The 17,569-nt window shown below is 39.3% G+C and overlaps 1 protein-coding gene across 1 annotated transcript; it reads left to right on the forward strand.

The window, feature by feature from the left end:
* Positions 1 to 8,863: 8,863 nt before the first annotated feature.
* ctdspl3 (CTD (carboxy-terminal domain, RNA polymerase II, polypeptide A) small phosphatase like 3) lies at positions 8,864 to 16,725 on the forward strand. Its single transcript, XM_070909422.1, has 11 exons — positions 8,864 to 9,093; positions 11,202 to 11,325; positions 11,450 to 11,590; positions 12,524 to 12,638; positions 13,213 to 13,324; positions 13,440 to 13,526; positions 13,800 to 13,862; positions 14,239 to 14,318; positions 14,479 to 14,605; positions 15,017 to 15,112; positions 16,241 to 16,725. The coding sequence occupies exons 1-11, from the start codon at positions 8,965 to 8,967 to the stop codon at positions 16,304 to 16,306; spliced, it is 1,140 nt and encodes a 379-aa protein (XP_070765523.1). The 5' UTR covers positions 8,864 to 8,964; the 3' UTR covers positions 16,307 to 16,725.
* The last annotated feature ends 844 nt before the right edge of the window (positions 16,726 to 17,569 follow it).

A 17,569-nucleotide genomic window follows, 5' to 3' on the forward strand; every position in this document is an offset into this window, starting at 1 on the left:
TTTCATTGTCATTATTATCACTATTGTTATTCTCTTTATTGTGTTTTATCATTTAAATCTTTAATAATCCTCTCACTGCAGGAAAACAAATCTATATATTTAGAATTCTATAAAAAAAAGAAGAAAATATGAATATCCTCTATTTTTAATCAGAAAAGCTTTAAAGGTATATGTTGTTTCTTCAGGGCATATAACAATGTACCGTTGTGACCTCATTTTGTGTAAAATCTTTTAACCTTATTCACATGGCAGCCATTTTGGATCTGTCTGGAAGGGCGAGTCCGGTGCAGGTCTGCGCTCCCGTTGTGTACCCAGATACACATCATATCAATGCCACAGATTATCCAGTGAAACACAAATGTAAAACAACTGGATCTCAAGAATCTGCAAGGATATTGGTTCACTTTTTAATACATTTGGTTCTTTATTGATCACCACCAGAGTCTAGGTAGTAGCTAATGAGCTAGAATGCTACGTAGCTGACTTCAAGCAGCTGTTGTGGTTCTTTCTGAGACGGCTGGCTAATTTTGATCTAAAATCCTCACCTGTTTGTTGACATAAGGCCAGTTCAGTGAATATCTATGTCAATCTTGCAGGTAGTTTGTCAAGCTTAGCGTTCAAAATGGCTGTTCGTATGAGTAAGGTCAGTTGTGCAGGTGGGAAAACGAACAAAAGCCTGTCTTGGGTTTTTTTCCCCTCCCCTCGCTGCACCTCAACACGCTGGACTTTCTGAGCCTCAGCGGCGTCCACATCGACTGTTCCTGTTGTGAATAATACACGTTTTCAATTGTTCTCAGGTGTCCGTCTGCTCATCGCTTTGTACCATATCTTGACAAAGCAATGCTTTTCAACATCTTTCTCTGCAGAAAGATCAAATTTGTATCTTTTTTTTAACTTGGCCTTCTAGTGGAGTGGTTGTGTTAAGGTCAGATGCATGCCCGTATTTGTAGATAAAGCCCTTCAGCGATCAGGAGTGAAGCAGGAAAACTGTGATTTCCTGTCTTAAATTCACAGGAGTCGTGTATCCACTAAATCCTTGTCATTGTGGAGACACTCGTGGACAATCAGGTGTCAGGAGACGCTATCTGAGCTTCAGAAGAACTTTATCCTGACAGTTATTTCAGCTCATGTCTGACGTTGTGTTGTTTTGTTTTTGTATTATAGATTACAGATGGTTTTATTTTTTGTTTCAGCTTTGTGTTTTGCATGACTTAGTGCTTCTTCTGATCCAAGTGCTTCTTATCCTGTGCTGTAACAAGGACCGGGTCTCCTTGAGACTAGAGACGGCCACAGTGGAGAATCCATATCATTCATAAGTAGTCGTGTCTCTGCATTTTGAAGTAGATCAATCATTCAGCTTTTTGAACTTTAACCTGAGTTACCTCTCTGGACTGTTTGCCGTTTAAGATTGTTACTCAAACTCCCCCCGACCCCACCCCTACGCAAAGCAGCCTCATTCCTACTGACGTTAGGAAGTAAATCAGGCTTTGTATGTGGGATCTGTTCTGCGGCCTTAACACAGCATGAGATGACCAGAGAGCGAGCAGTTCCTCCGTCTAATCACTTTTTACTGTTCCAGTCAAATATCACCAGATGGCTGTCGTGGCTTTGATTTTGGACTCGCTTCTCTGTGGGAAATCATCACCAGCTGCTACACAAACACTGGTCAGTTTTGATATATACTCAGACAGCCAACAGCTCTCATTCAAGGACACATACAATCATTAAATGCTGTTCTTAAAGTTTAATAAAATAGTGAGAGTACCTCTCGACGCAAAGGCGTGAACTGTCCAGCCTCACTTGTTTTACTACTTCATAGAAAAGAAAAATGGAGCTTTAGTTGGACTTTTTTAAAAAGTTTGTCAGAAGCAGAACTGCTCTGGAAGCAGAGACAGGATCTCATTGGTTGAGTGACTTCTCAATGAAGCAGAAAACAAAAAAAAAGAAGGAAGAGGAATTCTGGTCAAAACATTAATATTGAAATACGAATTATAATTTATTTGTTTAGATGTGAAGCAGCGAATGAAACCAGTTTGTAACTCACTCACAAACTTGCTTATTCACATTTAGCAGGCTTCTACACAAGGGGGCGCTGCTGGGTCATTATCAGACCAGTTCAATGCATGCCAACCTGCGCCACCTATAGGCAAGAAAAGTAACAGTGTTCTTTGTGCGTGTTTGAGGTTTTACATTTAACACTTGTAAGCTAAAATAACTGTTATGACCAGCTCGCAGGCCACAACAAAGAAGGGAGACACATGCTTAACTTAACAAAAATGAATTGAAATTTATGAAAATAGGTAACAAGATTAAATGCAATGAGGTGCGAAAGTCAGTATAAGAGTTGCATGAATTGAATGCATTGTGTCAATATAAAACAAAGAAGGACAACACAAAAAAGTGAACAGAGTTTGGTTAGAGGGGAAGGGATCGGCACACTGGCGTCTGGGCTGGCGGACTTAAATAACTTAGAAACACCAACCAGATGTTCCCAGTTATACACACACACACACACACACACACACACACACACACACACTACACAGGACCAAGGCAAAGGGCGCTGGGGCTGTCACAGTATAAATAAATAATAATGGAGAATCATTGTGTCATACTAACCTTCAGTATTAAATACTCAAACAAAAACATAACTCAGCTTGTGAATGTACAACACCAACTGTTAGCTTTTTTCATTAATCTTTGAGCTTTCTCAGGCATTTGACTCTCAAGACAAGTGAGCTCAAATGTTAATTATTTGGCTCCAGAACAGACACTGAGTGGACCTTGTGATGAGGTCAGTTTTCAGTCTCAACAGATATGTTAGTTATTTCAATAGCTCCCAAGTTTATAGTTCAAACACCAAATACAGAACTTTGTCAAGTGTGCTAACAAAACTTGTTTGGCCAATTTAAAATAATAAATGCAAAACCTCAAACACTCACAAACAGCAGTTATAAGAAGGGGAAAGTGCAGTTGTAACAGCTGTTTCCTCACCTCAAGGTGGCACAGTTTGGACTTGCTGCAAGTGCACCTGCATTTCTGAAACTGCTGACAACACGGAGCCTGGTTTAACTTGTTTTGCACTGGTGGTCTTGTTCATAGGTTTTATGTGAGGATTCATGAAGTCTGGAGGTTAGCAATACTATTAAAGCTAGTTTGAACTCGAGGCTAAACCTAGATAACAACGCACACTTTTCTGTTCATTAGCTTTCTCTCTTTCCCTTGCCTCTGCATTTTCTCACTTGGTATCAGTCTAATGCTACTCACAAACAGCGGCTCTTTTGCTTCAACCACAGAGGTTTGACTCAACCAATGAAATTGTTTTTATGTCTGAGAAACATTTGCAGAAGTGAAACTCAAGTCTGTGTGAGATTACAGTGTTCTCTCAGCAGCCTTACAGATAATATAGAGGTAATTATACAAAACCATGTTTAAACCAAATGTGAATGGTGCTATGCAGTTTTGATGCAGTCTGATTGATCAGGTTCTCAGTGTAGATGTGAGACAGAGGAAGGCAATGTGTTTCTACAGAGAGAAATGTAGGAAAGGTGAAACAGGCAGTGCCTTCTGGCTAGCCGTGTACAGGTCTTTGCATTTGATTGACACCTTTATCCAAAGCATTAAGCAGTATGGCTACTTTTAATTACAATCTGGGTCTTATTGTTGTAGTTTTGCAATAGCGTTCTTTAAACCACTAAAAAACCTGCTTAATTGTCACAGACCTTACGTGAAACAGAAAAACATTTAGATACGAATGTTACGCTCTATGTTTGAGCAATCAAAAGGGAAAACACAATATCTACAAATAAAATATTATTACTAATATAATGAATATATATAATCTATCTTGTACATTTGAACTAATAGCTAGTTTAATAAATTAATCTTTAAGTAAATAAATTGTTTGATATGTGTTTTACAGGTAGCTTAACCGCAAGAAATCACATGATTTTCACTACAGTCATAGGCTACAGAGACGGCAGTTACTGCTAGCTAGGCTAGTTATCGTTTAGCAAGACTAGTTTATCTAGTGTTCCTTTTTATCTCCACTGTGATTTGATATTTAGCTTTGTCTTACTTATATAGTACAACAAGCTCATTTACTAAAATTTTGGATATCAATTCCAGAAAACAGGAAAATTGGGTAAATTAGCTTTAGCTAAGGCTATTTCACCAGTTAGCCTTAACTAGCTGGAGTACAGTCACTACAGTTTGGTTTTTACCTGATTTTTCTATGCTGTTTTCCTCCCCAAAAAATATTTGATGGTGTAATAATTTCTATGGTAAAGAAAGATGTCAAAAAGTCAGATTCTGGTCTTAACTCAGTATGTAGTTACTGTGTCTTGCGTTTGTACGGCAGCATAGCCTCTACAGTAATGGTGGTGTATACATGCTATGCTAACCTATCGTTGTATAACTTGGCCATAACTATGACAAAAAGACCCAGGGTGAAAAAAACTCATTTTAAACTAATTTACATTTGAGTGTTGTCTTGTCTCCTTGATTCCTCTGATGCTACTGTAGGTTTCATATATTACAATGGAAAAGGATGTTTCTGCTCAGTCTGTTTGGTGACACGCAGATAGCCCAGCATTTACCTCCAGGTCTCTCTCTCTCTCTCTCTCTGCATGAGTGGCAGATGTCTCAGTTGCTGGAAATGGCTGACAATCAAATAGAGACATGCTGCGGCTGAAAGCATTGGTTTTGGGGGAGGGCTGCTGGAGATAGCAAAATTCAATCAATACTGATCTAAAGGATCAACATTGCTTTTTTTTTTTAGATTTGACCCTGTGACCTTTTGGCCCCTGAGGCAACATTCAAACACCTGCCCCCTTCAATGGATCCATGTTTATCGTATATCTATTGACAGGCTCTGTGAGATATTTGCATTTGAACAGTGGAGGTACTGCAGCTCGCTCTCTCTCTCACTCAGCATGTGCACGGCAGCATCTTCAGGGGGCGTTGGCATCTTCTTAATTGCGTGTTAGCGACAATCGGGCGACGTTATAACAACACTGTATACCTCCAAACACTCTGACATCCCTTCAACCACAATCAAGACCCGTTTCTACCTCAAGAACTAAAGCTTTTGGCAGATTTCTTTGCTTCAGCCCCAACAGAGAAGCCTGTTGAAGGCTGCGTTCATGCAGGAAAACCTCATCAAAATGTTGTTGATGCTGGCTCATACAGACGTCACTCACACTTATGAAAGAGATTGTAATGACCACAGACAATCAGCTATCAGCTTAAAAATGTGACTATCACCTTTAATTGATTTCAGTTTTGGGAACCAGAGATGTCAGTATAGTTGAGGATTCAGACCAAGCTTCGACCAAGAGCTCCCCTCGGTGGAAGGTTTTGTCATGATGCACAATCAGTTCACATTTCCTAAATGGAAACACATAAGGGTCTGACCCAAGGCTGCAAAGATTCAGTATCTGTTTACTGCAAAAACGAGACAGTGTTCATATCTTCATTTCCCTCCTTGAGTTTTATCCTTGTTGAGGTGACAAAGCCTCTGACTATATGTAGATCATCATGGAAGAGTAAAATGCTCCAGACTCAAACTGTGTTAGAGTCAGTAGCTCAGCAAGGTATTCACTTAGAGAATTAATTTACCTATTAAAAACACAGTAAACAATCAATAATCAAACATCCTGTCTTGACCGTTTTTCTGTAGCTGTGATCAGGCAGGTTCCTCCATCTGATATCTGATATTTTAAGAAAATGGTATCAGTCTTAACTCTGTGGCGCATTGTATGAAACCAGATGTTGTTCCGAGTTTTGAAAAGAGTGTCTAGCAGATTTTGGTTCAGACTGGTCAGTATCTGTGAATGCAACCACCTGCTTCTCTGCGTCTGTGTGTCTGCAGCCGCTTTCACTCGTAGAGCATGGTGGTTTTAGATTAGACAATGCTTGCACAGTTCTTTGCTTTATTTGTTTGTCAAAGTTACATTATTGTGTGCAGTTTAAAGCTTGGATTGATTACAAAAGTCTGCTTGTTTTGGTGCATTCATGTGCTGTTGAACAGATCAGAACAATGACTTTGCTTGACTTATTTTCATCACATTCTTGGTGAAAAATGCATTTTGTTTGTCACGGAGTTTGATTTCCCGACAAAATAGGTAGTAAATGTAGTGTTTTTCAGGGGCTGACTACCAAATCTGGGATGTTGCAGGTTCCAATCAGCACAAGCCCTCAAAGTCTTGTGTGGGTGGCTCGCTTGCTCTATGTCAAATTGTCATAACGTCAGAAAGTCATAACTTTCAGGTGTTTTACCTTGAAATATTGCTGCTTTTACTCCCACCAGAGCCATAGCTTAAGAACCTCTTGAAATCTTACTAGGTCCAGAGTGTCTTGCATGGAGGATCGACTCCTGTTCCCACATGTTGCCGACATGGAAATTCTGCTGCAACATTTACGGGTTAAGGTGCATGTGGGTTCGGGGCTTTTGACTGGACTTAACCACTGACTTCACCTCCATCAGGTGGACTGTGGACAAGGAAAATGGTGATGAGAAATAACAAGATGCCTTCTGCTGTGACAATTGTTGTATGAATTAACCTGTATTACTAAGATTCATTAAATAGAATATTTCTGAAATATGGCTTTTTAGGGCTGTTAACTATATCATGTTTATATTGTTTTATTTTATTTTTTTGCTTTTCTTTGCTTTTTTTTCTGGATTTGCTGTAGCAACCCCGGCACACAGAGATTACATTTAGAGCAGATTTATTGATATAGCAATGATGATGATAATAATGTGATTATTTAGGGAAGCATGTGATGTGTGTGGGGGCTTCACATGTCTTCAAGTTAACTTTAGAACTGAAACAAGGCTCTTGTCTTTTACAACTTCTCAGGAAAATCTACCTCTACCTCTAGTTTAATGCATTTAACCCAACGAGGGCTCAAGTTACAGTTTATTGGGTACACAAAGAGGGCGGGTGCCAGGGAAAGCAAGTATTGTGGTGTATTTATATCATATCTTGGCTGGAGGAAAAAAAAAAAAAGATATGATTGTCACCCTGGTAGGTGAACTGAGAGGTTCATTTTGGACACTGGGGTGGCTTTCTCCATCTCTGTGCTTCTCTCTCTGTGTTACAGGCTCGTAACACTTTGGCTGTTTAGTTTATTTGAGCATCATCAACAGGGAACCTCCAGCTCAACAGCCAACTACTACTAGTACTACAACAAGTACTGCTTCTAGTACCACTGTTAGTACTGCATTTTTTTCAGTCTGTTCTAGTCATGTGTGCTTATTCCTCCTTTTTCTATAAATGATCACATTTTTTGATGAATGGGATGTTTCCCAGTAACCACGGTAACAGTGAAGTGGCAGTGGGCAATGTAACTGTTTTGTTTTTTTGTTTTTTTTTCTTTTCCTTTTTTGTTTTGAAGGGTGGAGAGCTATTCATGCCTATTTACTCAATATGTGTTTGTGTGAATACCTTTATTTTGAATCTGAAATTAATAAAATATCACCTTTCTTAAATGTCACCAGAGCTTTGGATGTTTTTTATGTATCCTGAGATAAGCTGTAAATCAGTGTAATCAAAAATGAAATGTTCCTTCCCTTTAAATTGGTTAACTATGCCTTTTGATGAAAATGTGTTAATTATGTAGTCAATGATATTGATGCTGGCACCAAAAAGTAACTCAGCACTTAAAATTCCACAGCAGCCTTTTAATAAATGATTTAAGTCGACAGGACTCAAACTTTTTACAGCCTCTTCTGCTTGATGAGGAGTTACCACATTTTACTGTGAATCCAGTCAATCAATCAACAAAAGAAGTGAGGAACAAAAATATTTGTGCTATTCACAGGGGTCATATACTGTATGAAAACTCTTCCCATAAAATTATTAATAGTGGCAAGTGGTGGAAGAAGTATTCAGATCCTTCACTTAAAGTAACATCTAAAGAAGTAACATCTAAAGAGCAAAATCTTTTCACTGCAATATTATTAATATGATATTAATTTATTATTATTACTGAGGCGTTACTGTACAAGCAGCTTTTTATTGTTGTAGAGGGTCAACGTTGCAATGCATCATATTCTATAAGTTCATTATAGGTTTTATATGTGAAATCTGAATCAAGTCAGTGGTGGAAAGTATCTAAGTACAATTACTGAAGTACTGTACTACAATTTTGAGGTACTTTACTTGAGTATTTGCATTTTTTGTACTTCTACTAACTACAACATTTCTTAGGCTATATGTTAATGCATCAATAATGTAATAATACAACACTGACAGGGGCCATACTGCATAATGAGTACTTTTATTTTTAATACATAAAACAGTACATTTTGTTGCTAATTCATGTTTTGAATGCAGGACTTCAAATTTGGTATTTTTATAGTAGGGTGTTGCTAAATTGCAGTGGTGGTAGAAGTATACAGATCTTTTACTACATAGAATACTAATACAAAGTCCTGTTTCTATTGACTATATTTTTGTTGTTGTTTGTTTTGTTGTTTCTTTTCCTCCTTTTCTTTTTTGTCGAATTTGTATGTATTTTTATGCCAGGTATTTGTTACCTGACATGTTAACGTATTATGTAAAATGAAATAACATAACCTATTATGTCAAATGAAATAAAAGAGGTTTTAAGGGAAATTGCATTTAAAAGACGGTTTCTGTATTGATCTAGATCGTCGCTCAATGCATAATCATAGTGCAACGTGACTCCCGGCTCACGTTGACGCTGGAGTTTTCTTAAGCACCGCCCAATAACAGTGTCCGCAGAGGTGAACCTATCGCACCCCGGCAGATTTAAACACACAAACCGATTCGAGAAGACACGGGGATGAGCGGGGCGGAGCTACACCGACTCTCCGCTACTGAAACTAGCCTGGTGGGGGAGAATAGAAAAGCAAAGCATCTGACTCAAATTGAATACCTTCATCATAGTGGAGTTTGTGTGTAGATGTTTAAAAGTCCCATATGAAGAGGAAATATGAGACTCAGGTCTCAAAAAACTGTTACACCTTGCTCGGAGACGCCGAGGAGCAACCGCCGACGTCCCAACAAAGCGACGCCGAGAAGAACGCGCCTATCGGTGACCGAAAGCCCGCTTCAAACCAAGGTAACACCTTTTGCTACGGTTGTTTTCTCAGCCAGTAACCTTGTAATAGGTTAATGCTAGTGGTGCTAGTAAACATTGTGTTTAGTTGCTGGATTCAGTAGTATAAAGTCATCGTTTCCGTGATGCTATGCTAATGAGTTAGCCGGACGTTGGTTAGCTAGTGTTCTCATAACAAAATAGTAGGCGGCGTTGCTAGCTGTTGTTAGCTAGCTGAACTATAGGTAGCTTTTGGTGACGATAGGTGGCATCCCTGCTCTAGCTACTTGACTGACAACTCGTATTATCTCCGGAGTTATTTAAATACATTTTTGTTTACGAGACCCCAAAACTGCGGCGTAATGTAGCGTTACGTTAGTTGAATATTGTGAGAAGACCTGATAAGTTAGATGCAGTTTCCAGTTTGTGTAACACCGTGCTAAAAACTAACGCTAACAGCAGCACTGCAATAAATCCTGCCTCCATGAAGGTTATAATGTTCCGTTTTTGTTTTATAGAGGTATTGATTCAACGTAATCACCATTTTGGAGGCTGGTTCCGCATCATACAAACATTGTATCATACTCATTACATCCTCCTCTAGTTTTAGTGGAGCAGACAAAACAAGCCAGTCATATTCAAGACTTTGCTACAAATCCATTGCAGTCAACGAATGTTTACAGCATCACCAGACCTTAGCGCCGTCCCTTGTGATGCTCTGCCAGGGTTTCATCCCTGTATGGGGTTGTAAGGTTCAGACATGCAGCTCTGTGACGTTGTGTCTGACAGAGGATTTATGCAGCAGCAGAGGATTAAACAGCCCGTTTGCGTGTGATAGAGGTTCCCTGTAAAAGTAGGTCACCAGGGCACATGCATGCGGACTGTGTTTACACTTGGGACTCCTACAATGTATACTGACTCTCTTGAGTAATTTTATTTTTTTATTTATTTATTTACACGTGGGCATTTTCCTTTGTGGTTGACTGTTGCAGAATTAAAGAAAAAAGCAAGAAAAATACAACATAGATGTCATATAGTACATGACTTTTGTCTCATGATGCAAACAAGTTCCTGGTACTGACAGTCATAGGCAACGCATAACAAATAGTGATGCATAATATTGCAATATTAATATAGATATTATATTATGATTTGCTATACATTATTGAACACTGTTATTTCCATTATAATACCTTGTTGGCAATACAAGTTACTTTGTGCAGCTTTTCTGTACTGCAGACACGGTTTTGCTTTTTCGTAGTTACACCTTATGTCTTTTTGTGTTTTGCATTTGAATTATAGCACGCTCCTGTAGTATGCATGTTGGTGTTTGTCGGTGTCAGAGGCTCAGACTTGATGCACAATGTTACACAAACTATACAACTAAGAACAATTGAGGTAGTGAAGTACTGTAGTATTCCTGCTTCTTTCAAGGTTATAAAAGTTTAGATGTATGTTTATCACTTCAGTTACTCAGATATTTGAATGTATTTTAGATGATAATATTGCAATTTACATATTTTAGTATGCAAACTTACTCGAGTGGCAAGGGTACCATTTTAGTGAAATAGTAGAATGGCATTGGGCATTGTTACATTTGATTGAAAATAAAACCTCTTCGGGAAACATTTCTGGTGATTTTGTGTATTTTGGTCTGAACACATCTTGACAATCACTCCTTCTAGTCTTCATCAGTTTGATATCACAGGTTGAAACCAGACCTAAATATGATTTGAATCAACAGGGACATGAACACCAGCTTCTTTCTCAAATTATCAATACAGCGTTACTGCATTACAGTTCAGTAACACCAATTTCTGTCTTACCCGACTCTTCTAAAAAAAACAATTAACACGTGGTTGGCTGTGATATCTACATTACTAATGATTTTCTTATGTGTACATTTAATTTTGTGTCTTCTCATAAATATCTGCTCATCATATCTATATACTGTGATATCCAAGTATTTTAATGCAGTTTTGTAAGTATTGACTTTCTCTAACTTGGAACACATATTTAAAGGTCATAGTCAGATGTGTTCTTTGTGAATCATCATAATTTAACATTCAAACATGCTGGGAAAACTAGTTTTTTTGTTTATAATGACTTTGTTGGCTTTTTTTACTGTGTAGAGTGAAGAGACCTTGGATCATGACTCCCACCACTCAGATGACGAAATTCCGACAATGGTGAGGCGACCGCTGCCCCGTGGCCGGCCAAGGAAGAGAGCCATCGCTGTCGATGACAGAGAAGCGGGTGTGTTTGGCAGCTTCCAGTTATTCTCAAGGATTCTTTTTATATATTTTAACATTTTGTTTCCCTGAATACGAGTATGAATGAGCTTGTCAGATTACTCACTGATCGTCTTCTTGTGGTCTAGATTTGGCCTTCAAGACTCCGATCAGGCCCATCATGCGCCGTGAGCACATACTGTCAGAGATCAGCCCGGGGTCTCCTCGTAACACAACAGCCAGAAACATCTACTCACCCATCGTGCGTTTCCTCACACCCAGCAAAGAGAGTGAGTACAGCTACTGTCTGCACACTGTCTGCGTTCTATTTAGGGGTCGTAATGCAGCTTGACTCAACTTGTATGAATGCAAGACCTCAAAAAGTCGTCAACAACCCTTCCAGATATTTTATTTAACTATGCCTTGTGGGACAGTAAAAATGTACTCAGTCCACTCGACACTTTCACTGCTTTACCATTCACGTAGGAAGACATGCAGTCATCCTTTTGAAGATTGTTTTATTTTCTTATGACCAAAGCGCCTGGTGGAGTAAACTCACTTACCAACCAACCGCAGTATAAATGTTCCAGCATCTTTCTGGTGGCTTGTGGTGAATTCCCACACTGGGTGCATCAAATAGAAAGAACATCATGGGCCTCTTGAACTGCTCGGCAGGCTTTAATGTGGTGAGCTGACAGTTGGTATTTATTGTATTGGTAGAGGACTCCGTGTCCTGTTATAATTCAGATCCAGTATAAGTCATTACCATTCCCCAATGTTGACGCTGTGAACGGCTTTTAGTAAGTGAGTCTCCCTGTTTTGGTTTGTGCATTATTTGAGAGGCTCCAGCTGCATCCATGTTGTGGTCAGGTGCAGCTACAACATTTGAAGGAAATTAAACTGTATGTATGTTTTGCTGGAATGTTCTGTTTTGGTCATCCCATTGATAATATTTGACGTGTTACATTAGATAATAAAGTGTCCAGTAAGAGTGAGAATAGACAGGAAACAAATCACTTCAGAGCTTCTGTCATTAAGAGAATTTATACATATTATAGTTTATCACATAACTTTTGCTGGATTTATGTTGTTTTCTGTACACTTGTTAGGCAGACTCATTGTTTATTAAGGGAAATCCCATTGGCATCTATTGACTTTGCTAAGCATGAAGTTTTACTGACTCGTGTTGTTTACAGTTTGTACATGTTTTGTTTTCTGTCAAGATATCAAGTGTGCACGTACTGGAAACAACGTGTTGATGAGCCCAGAACAAGGTGTGTTTGGTTTTGGCTCCATTGACCTTCTGGCTGGAGACGAGGATGATGATGTCTTCAATCCGTAAGTATTAACCCCTTTTCAGATATGCACCCCTTTGTGAAACTCACAGAGAGAGAGATTAAATGCACACCTTTTACTGTCCTGTAAGATCACTGTAATACATTTGTTATCTCAATCATCGCAGACTATGCGCAATATCAGTTTAATAAACACTGTCATACATTGTGAAAGATTAAGGCATTGAAGCTCATTCTTCTCAGATCAGTCGATTAAAACTCTTTTCCCCTTGCGGTGCACCCGGGGCAAACCTCTTACGATAATAATCTGACCGTCTCTCCATGTATCAATGTTCATTCACTCCAGAGTCCCAACTTGGCGTCCTGCTTGTCGGATATTGTAAAACAGGCAGCAGTATTCACTATAGAATAACTTCTCTGTCACAAGTGGTGGCGAGCGCCACTTCAATGGCTAACTAAGTTTTAAAATCCATCAGTGATGCAGCCAACACTCTTGAGTGTTGCTTTTTGACTTGATTTCTACAGTGCCAGAGCTGATCACAGCTTCCGTGTTTCATGTCCTTTTGTACATAACTCTCCTTATCTTTCTATTCAAAGAGCATTGTTTTCTTTTCCAGCTTTACCTTCATCAAGAACATACCGTCACAGTCTCAGCATTCCCGACCCCAGCTCAGAGACGTTCCCCCCAAGACCAGGAGCACGCCAGAGGCCACACTGGTGGTCGACCTGGTGAGTTTGACCCTAACGAAGCTTCCTGCTCTCACACGTGGGCACAACAATTAAATTTGAGAAAGCAGTCTTGGATTTTTATACTTCCATAAACTAAGTCACGTTGTCCTTCCAGGAGGAGACCCTGATGTTCAGCTCTCTGAATGTGATTGAGGAAGCGGAGTACACCTTCCATACAGCTTTCCAGGACCATCAGTACAAGGTAACCACCCACTGCATGCTGTTGTTCACAAACCTGTTTTTGAATCTGAAGCACACTGAGGAGATGGCTGCAGCCTATGACAAGAGCGAAAGGATGATGGACACTGATGGGACATGTACACTCATTCAGCTTAAACTGTGCCTGCTATCCAGAGAGACACAGAAAAGAGATATTTTAGCATAGAACCAGTAGGAATTGAGGAGGAGAATATGGAGAATATGTATTAACGTAACAACTATTCTTTCATCCTCTCTGCTCCTCTGTTATCAACAGGTGTACATGATCCTACGACCACATGTCAAAGAGTTTCTGCAGTCCATGGCAAAGATCTATGAGGTACGTGTTAATCTTATATGAAATTAAATTGTCTGGTCATTTATTGGGGCAGTTCAATGGTTCCAGACAAGTGCTATCTACAGTCTTGGTTTGTTTTTAGTGAGATGAGGTGAACTTAATAATCATTTAATAATAATATAACATTTTATTCTGCAAAATTGGAACTTGGAATATTTTAAGCTTGTCTGATGAAGTGAGCCTGTACACTCTCCCTCTACGCACAGATACTTTTATCATACCTTCCCTTTTATTTTGATTTAATTCATCTGAACCAAATCATTCCCGCCTTTATCTTATTTTTCTTTGTGTGTGAAATTAAATTAAATGTAGTTTTTGTTGAGTTCTGGTCCCAGCTGCTGTTTGTGTTCTGTTACAGCTGTTTGTTTACACGTGTGCAAAGAAGGAGTACGCTGAGAAGATACTGAACATCCTGGACCCGCAGAGAAAACTGTTTCGGTATGTCTCCTTAAGATCTGCTTCCACTCGAGTTTCATAAAGTCTTTGCTATGATTTTTAAATAATTGCTCATATGTGGCAGAGATACATACCTCTTACAGGACAACACGGTGACACACTTGGTTCACAGTTTTGAACATGTTGATGATTTCCCTCGTAGACATCGTCTGTATCAGGACGACTGCGCCTGCGTTCTCGGCCACTACATCAAAGATCTCAGCGTCCTGGGGAGAGATCTCGCCAAGACAGTCGTCCTGGACAACGCTCCCCACACATACCCGTACCATGTAAGCACCATGGAGCCGGTTGAAAATCTAATACTGTGCCATTTTCATTGCTTTTAATGTATAGAGCTGGTGATATTCTATAGTTTTGTTATTATCATCCAAAACCATCTGTGTTAGTTCGTCTCTCAGTACTTCCTGACTCCCGGTCTTTGTCTCTTTGCCCTGAGCCCGCTGGTTCTTACTGAAGACGTACACTTTTTAAAACTGGGACACAAATATATAGTGTCATTATTCAATTCAATTCAATTCAATTCAATTCAATTTATTAAATTTATTAAAGGGGTTATAATGGATAGAGCTGGAAACTTGGGACTTGTATGTAAAATTCCTCTATATTATCATCTCGCAATTGCACAGTGAAAACAGACAAAAGACAGTTTTCATTCATTTGAGTTTTTGGTGTTTTTGCAGCTGATGAACACAATTCCCATTAAGAGCTGGTCCGGGGAGTCAGAGGACCGAGAGCTCCAGAAGCTCATTCCTTCCATGGAGAAACTGTCTGCAGCGGTACGTCAGTCACATTATCAGCCGTTATGATTAATACTTGTATGTTTTGTGGCAGGAAGTAGTTGCTGTGTCCCCCAATCATCCTGTATGCACAGATGAGAATGTGTCCTTTTACGTATCCTAAAATTTATCTTAAGGTTCAAGGAAGAAAGTAGAAGTTTTCTTTTAGTTAGAGGTGTGACAATAAACTAGGCATCAGATTGTAGGCTTCTGCCTCAGTGTCTTGTTTAAGACTAACACTAGGAGCCGCCAAAGTCAGAAATGTTCAGATCCTATAAATGAGGGATTTAAGTTATATAGTTATCACCAGCAAAATGTGTGGTGATGCACCGACCTGATACACTGGATCAATAGCAGCCGCGACGTGACTGATCCCTAATAAATACAGAGGCGGTACAGAAACCCCTGGCCTCACGTTGCATAAAAATTATTCCAATGATGTCCATGCAGTGAAGTTTACAGATATTTAGAGCTGCAACGATCAGTCAATTAGCTGAATCGAAAGAAAATGAATCGGCAACTATTTTATTCATGATTAATTGTTTAAGTCATTAAATGAAGATGTTGACGGTTTGATGTCTCTTGCTGCTAAAATGTGAGAATTTGCTGCTTTTCTTGGTCTTACATGAGAGTAAATTAAATATTTTCTGTTGATTGACTAATCCAATGATCAACTAATTGTTTCAGCTCTAATATATAGACCAGGTGATGAATCTGGAAAATAATCGGCAGATTAATCAATAATGAAAGTAATCGTTAGTCGCAGCCCAACAGATTTAAGAAAGACAGAACTGGTATCAGATCAGTAATCGGTGTTAGAAGACACCCTGAGTTGGGATGTCGTTATCATAAGAGGAGAAGTTGGATCAGTGCGTCCCTTTGTAGTGTTTAAAGAAGTGACCGTAAACATGTAGAACACTTAAACGTCTGACTTGTTTGTTTGGAGTGTGAACCGGATTGTTTCTGCACATCAGTTTTATTCCTACAGTCGTGGTTAGATGTTTCAGTGTTTCACCAGACGGTCAGTTGTGCATGAAACAGCTGGTTATCTGCAGCAGCATCTGCCTGCCGTCTTTCCTCCCCCGGTTTCATCATTCAGTCTGAATATCTCCTGTTGTGTTTTTTCAGGAGGATTTTCGGGAGGTGCTGAAGAAGAGGAAGGATCACTTCCACCGGCTGCTGTCAGAGGACTAGCAGGACCCCCCCCCCCCCCCCCCCACACACACACTTTAACTACTTTATGTGACTTTCACAGCTTGTGTTTTTTTTTCTTTATGCTTTGGCTAAAAGCAGAATACAGTTGGACTTTGCTAACCTGAAGCCCGGTGGTTTGTGGACCTGCTCGCCCTCTTCTGTCCTCCCTGATGACTTTAAAGGACGGCAGATTGGTATTTCAAACATGCTGCTGGTCGTTCGTCACCAAAACCCCCGTTTCTCCAAGACTCATTCCACAGGGCAGTAAGCTGCTACCCAGTCTGTGTATATCTTTCAGAAAAAACTTGAAATATGTTGTTAATAGACATGATTTTTTATTTATTGATTATATTGCTAATCAACTGCTGTCTTCTGTATATTTTAGAAATGCTTTTTTTATGCAATAAAATCACCCTAATAATAAATGGGAAAATAAAGCACTTCTATCAGTTATATTGGCTTCACTTTCAGCACATACTGTGTTATCTGTTTCAGTTCTCTGAAATCATGTTTGATTTAATGATAGATTTCTCTGAACGTGAGGTGAGCGACTTGTCATGAGAGCTGCTTCAAATTGAGGCAGAGGAGGAGGACATTAAAGTGGACAGCTGTGAATATCAGTGGGGTAACAGTGAATAAAAATCACACTTCACTGTAAAATGATGAGATTCGTTCAGGACTGCCTGAACCTGTGATCATCTCTGGATTTTGGCTGGACTGTCTGTGGTGTCACAACTGTAGCGCTGCATGCTGTCCTTTTATTTCCTAAAAAATGTTCCTGCTGCTGAAACCTCACCACTTCCTGTGCAGCAGGAAGGAGCCACCAGAGTGTTAGAAGAGCAAATGGAAAAGATGGTGGGCTCACTTATCAGTGTATTAATATAGGAATATTAGTATCACATTAAACGCTTTCTTCTGGCTGTGTCCGATTTTTGACTGATTTCCTAAAAACCGTTCAATTAGACAAAACCAGAAGTTTAATTTTCTGTTTATATAAATGAACCTCTCCAGTTTTAGAAGAATAACAAAGATGCCAAAACAAAACGATATCTAACAGTTTAAAATAGTGATACCAAAAAACAGACTATGGGGCAGAAACTAAGGATTATTTTCATTATAGATTCATTTGTCTTGTAGTTTTTCGATCAATGATTCATTTAGACTATAAAGTCTTTGTAAATAGAGATAAATGGCCCGAGGTGTTCAAATCGCATGTTCTTTGTCCAAAACACAAATATACTGAATCCACAAAGACAAGCAGCA

Source organism: Enoplosus armatus, chromosome 7 (assembly GCF_043641665.1).
Source record: "Enoplosus armatus isolate fEnoArm2 chromosome 7, fEnoArm2.hap1, whole genome shotgun sequence".
In the NCBI taxonomy this organism is placed as follows: domain Eukaryota; kingdom Metazoa; phylum Chordata; class Actinopteri; order Centrarchiformes; family Enoplosidae; genus Enoplosus; species Enoplosus armatus.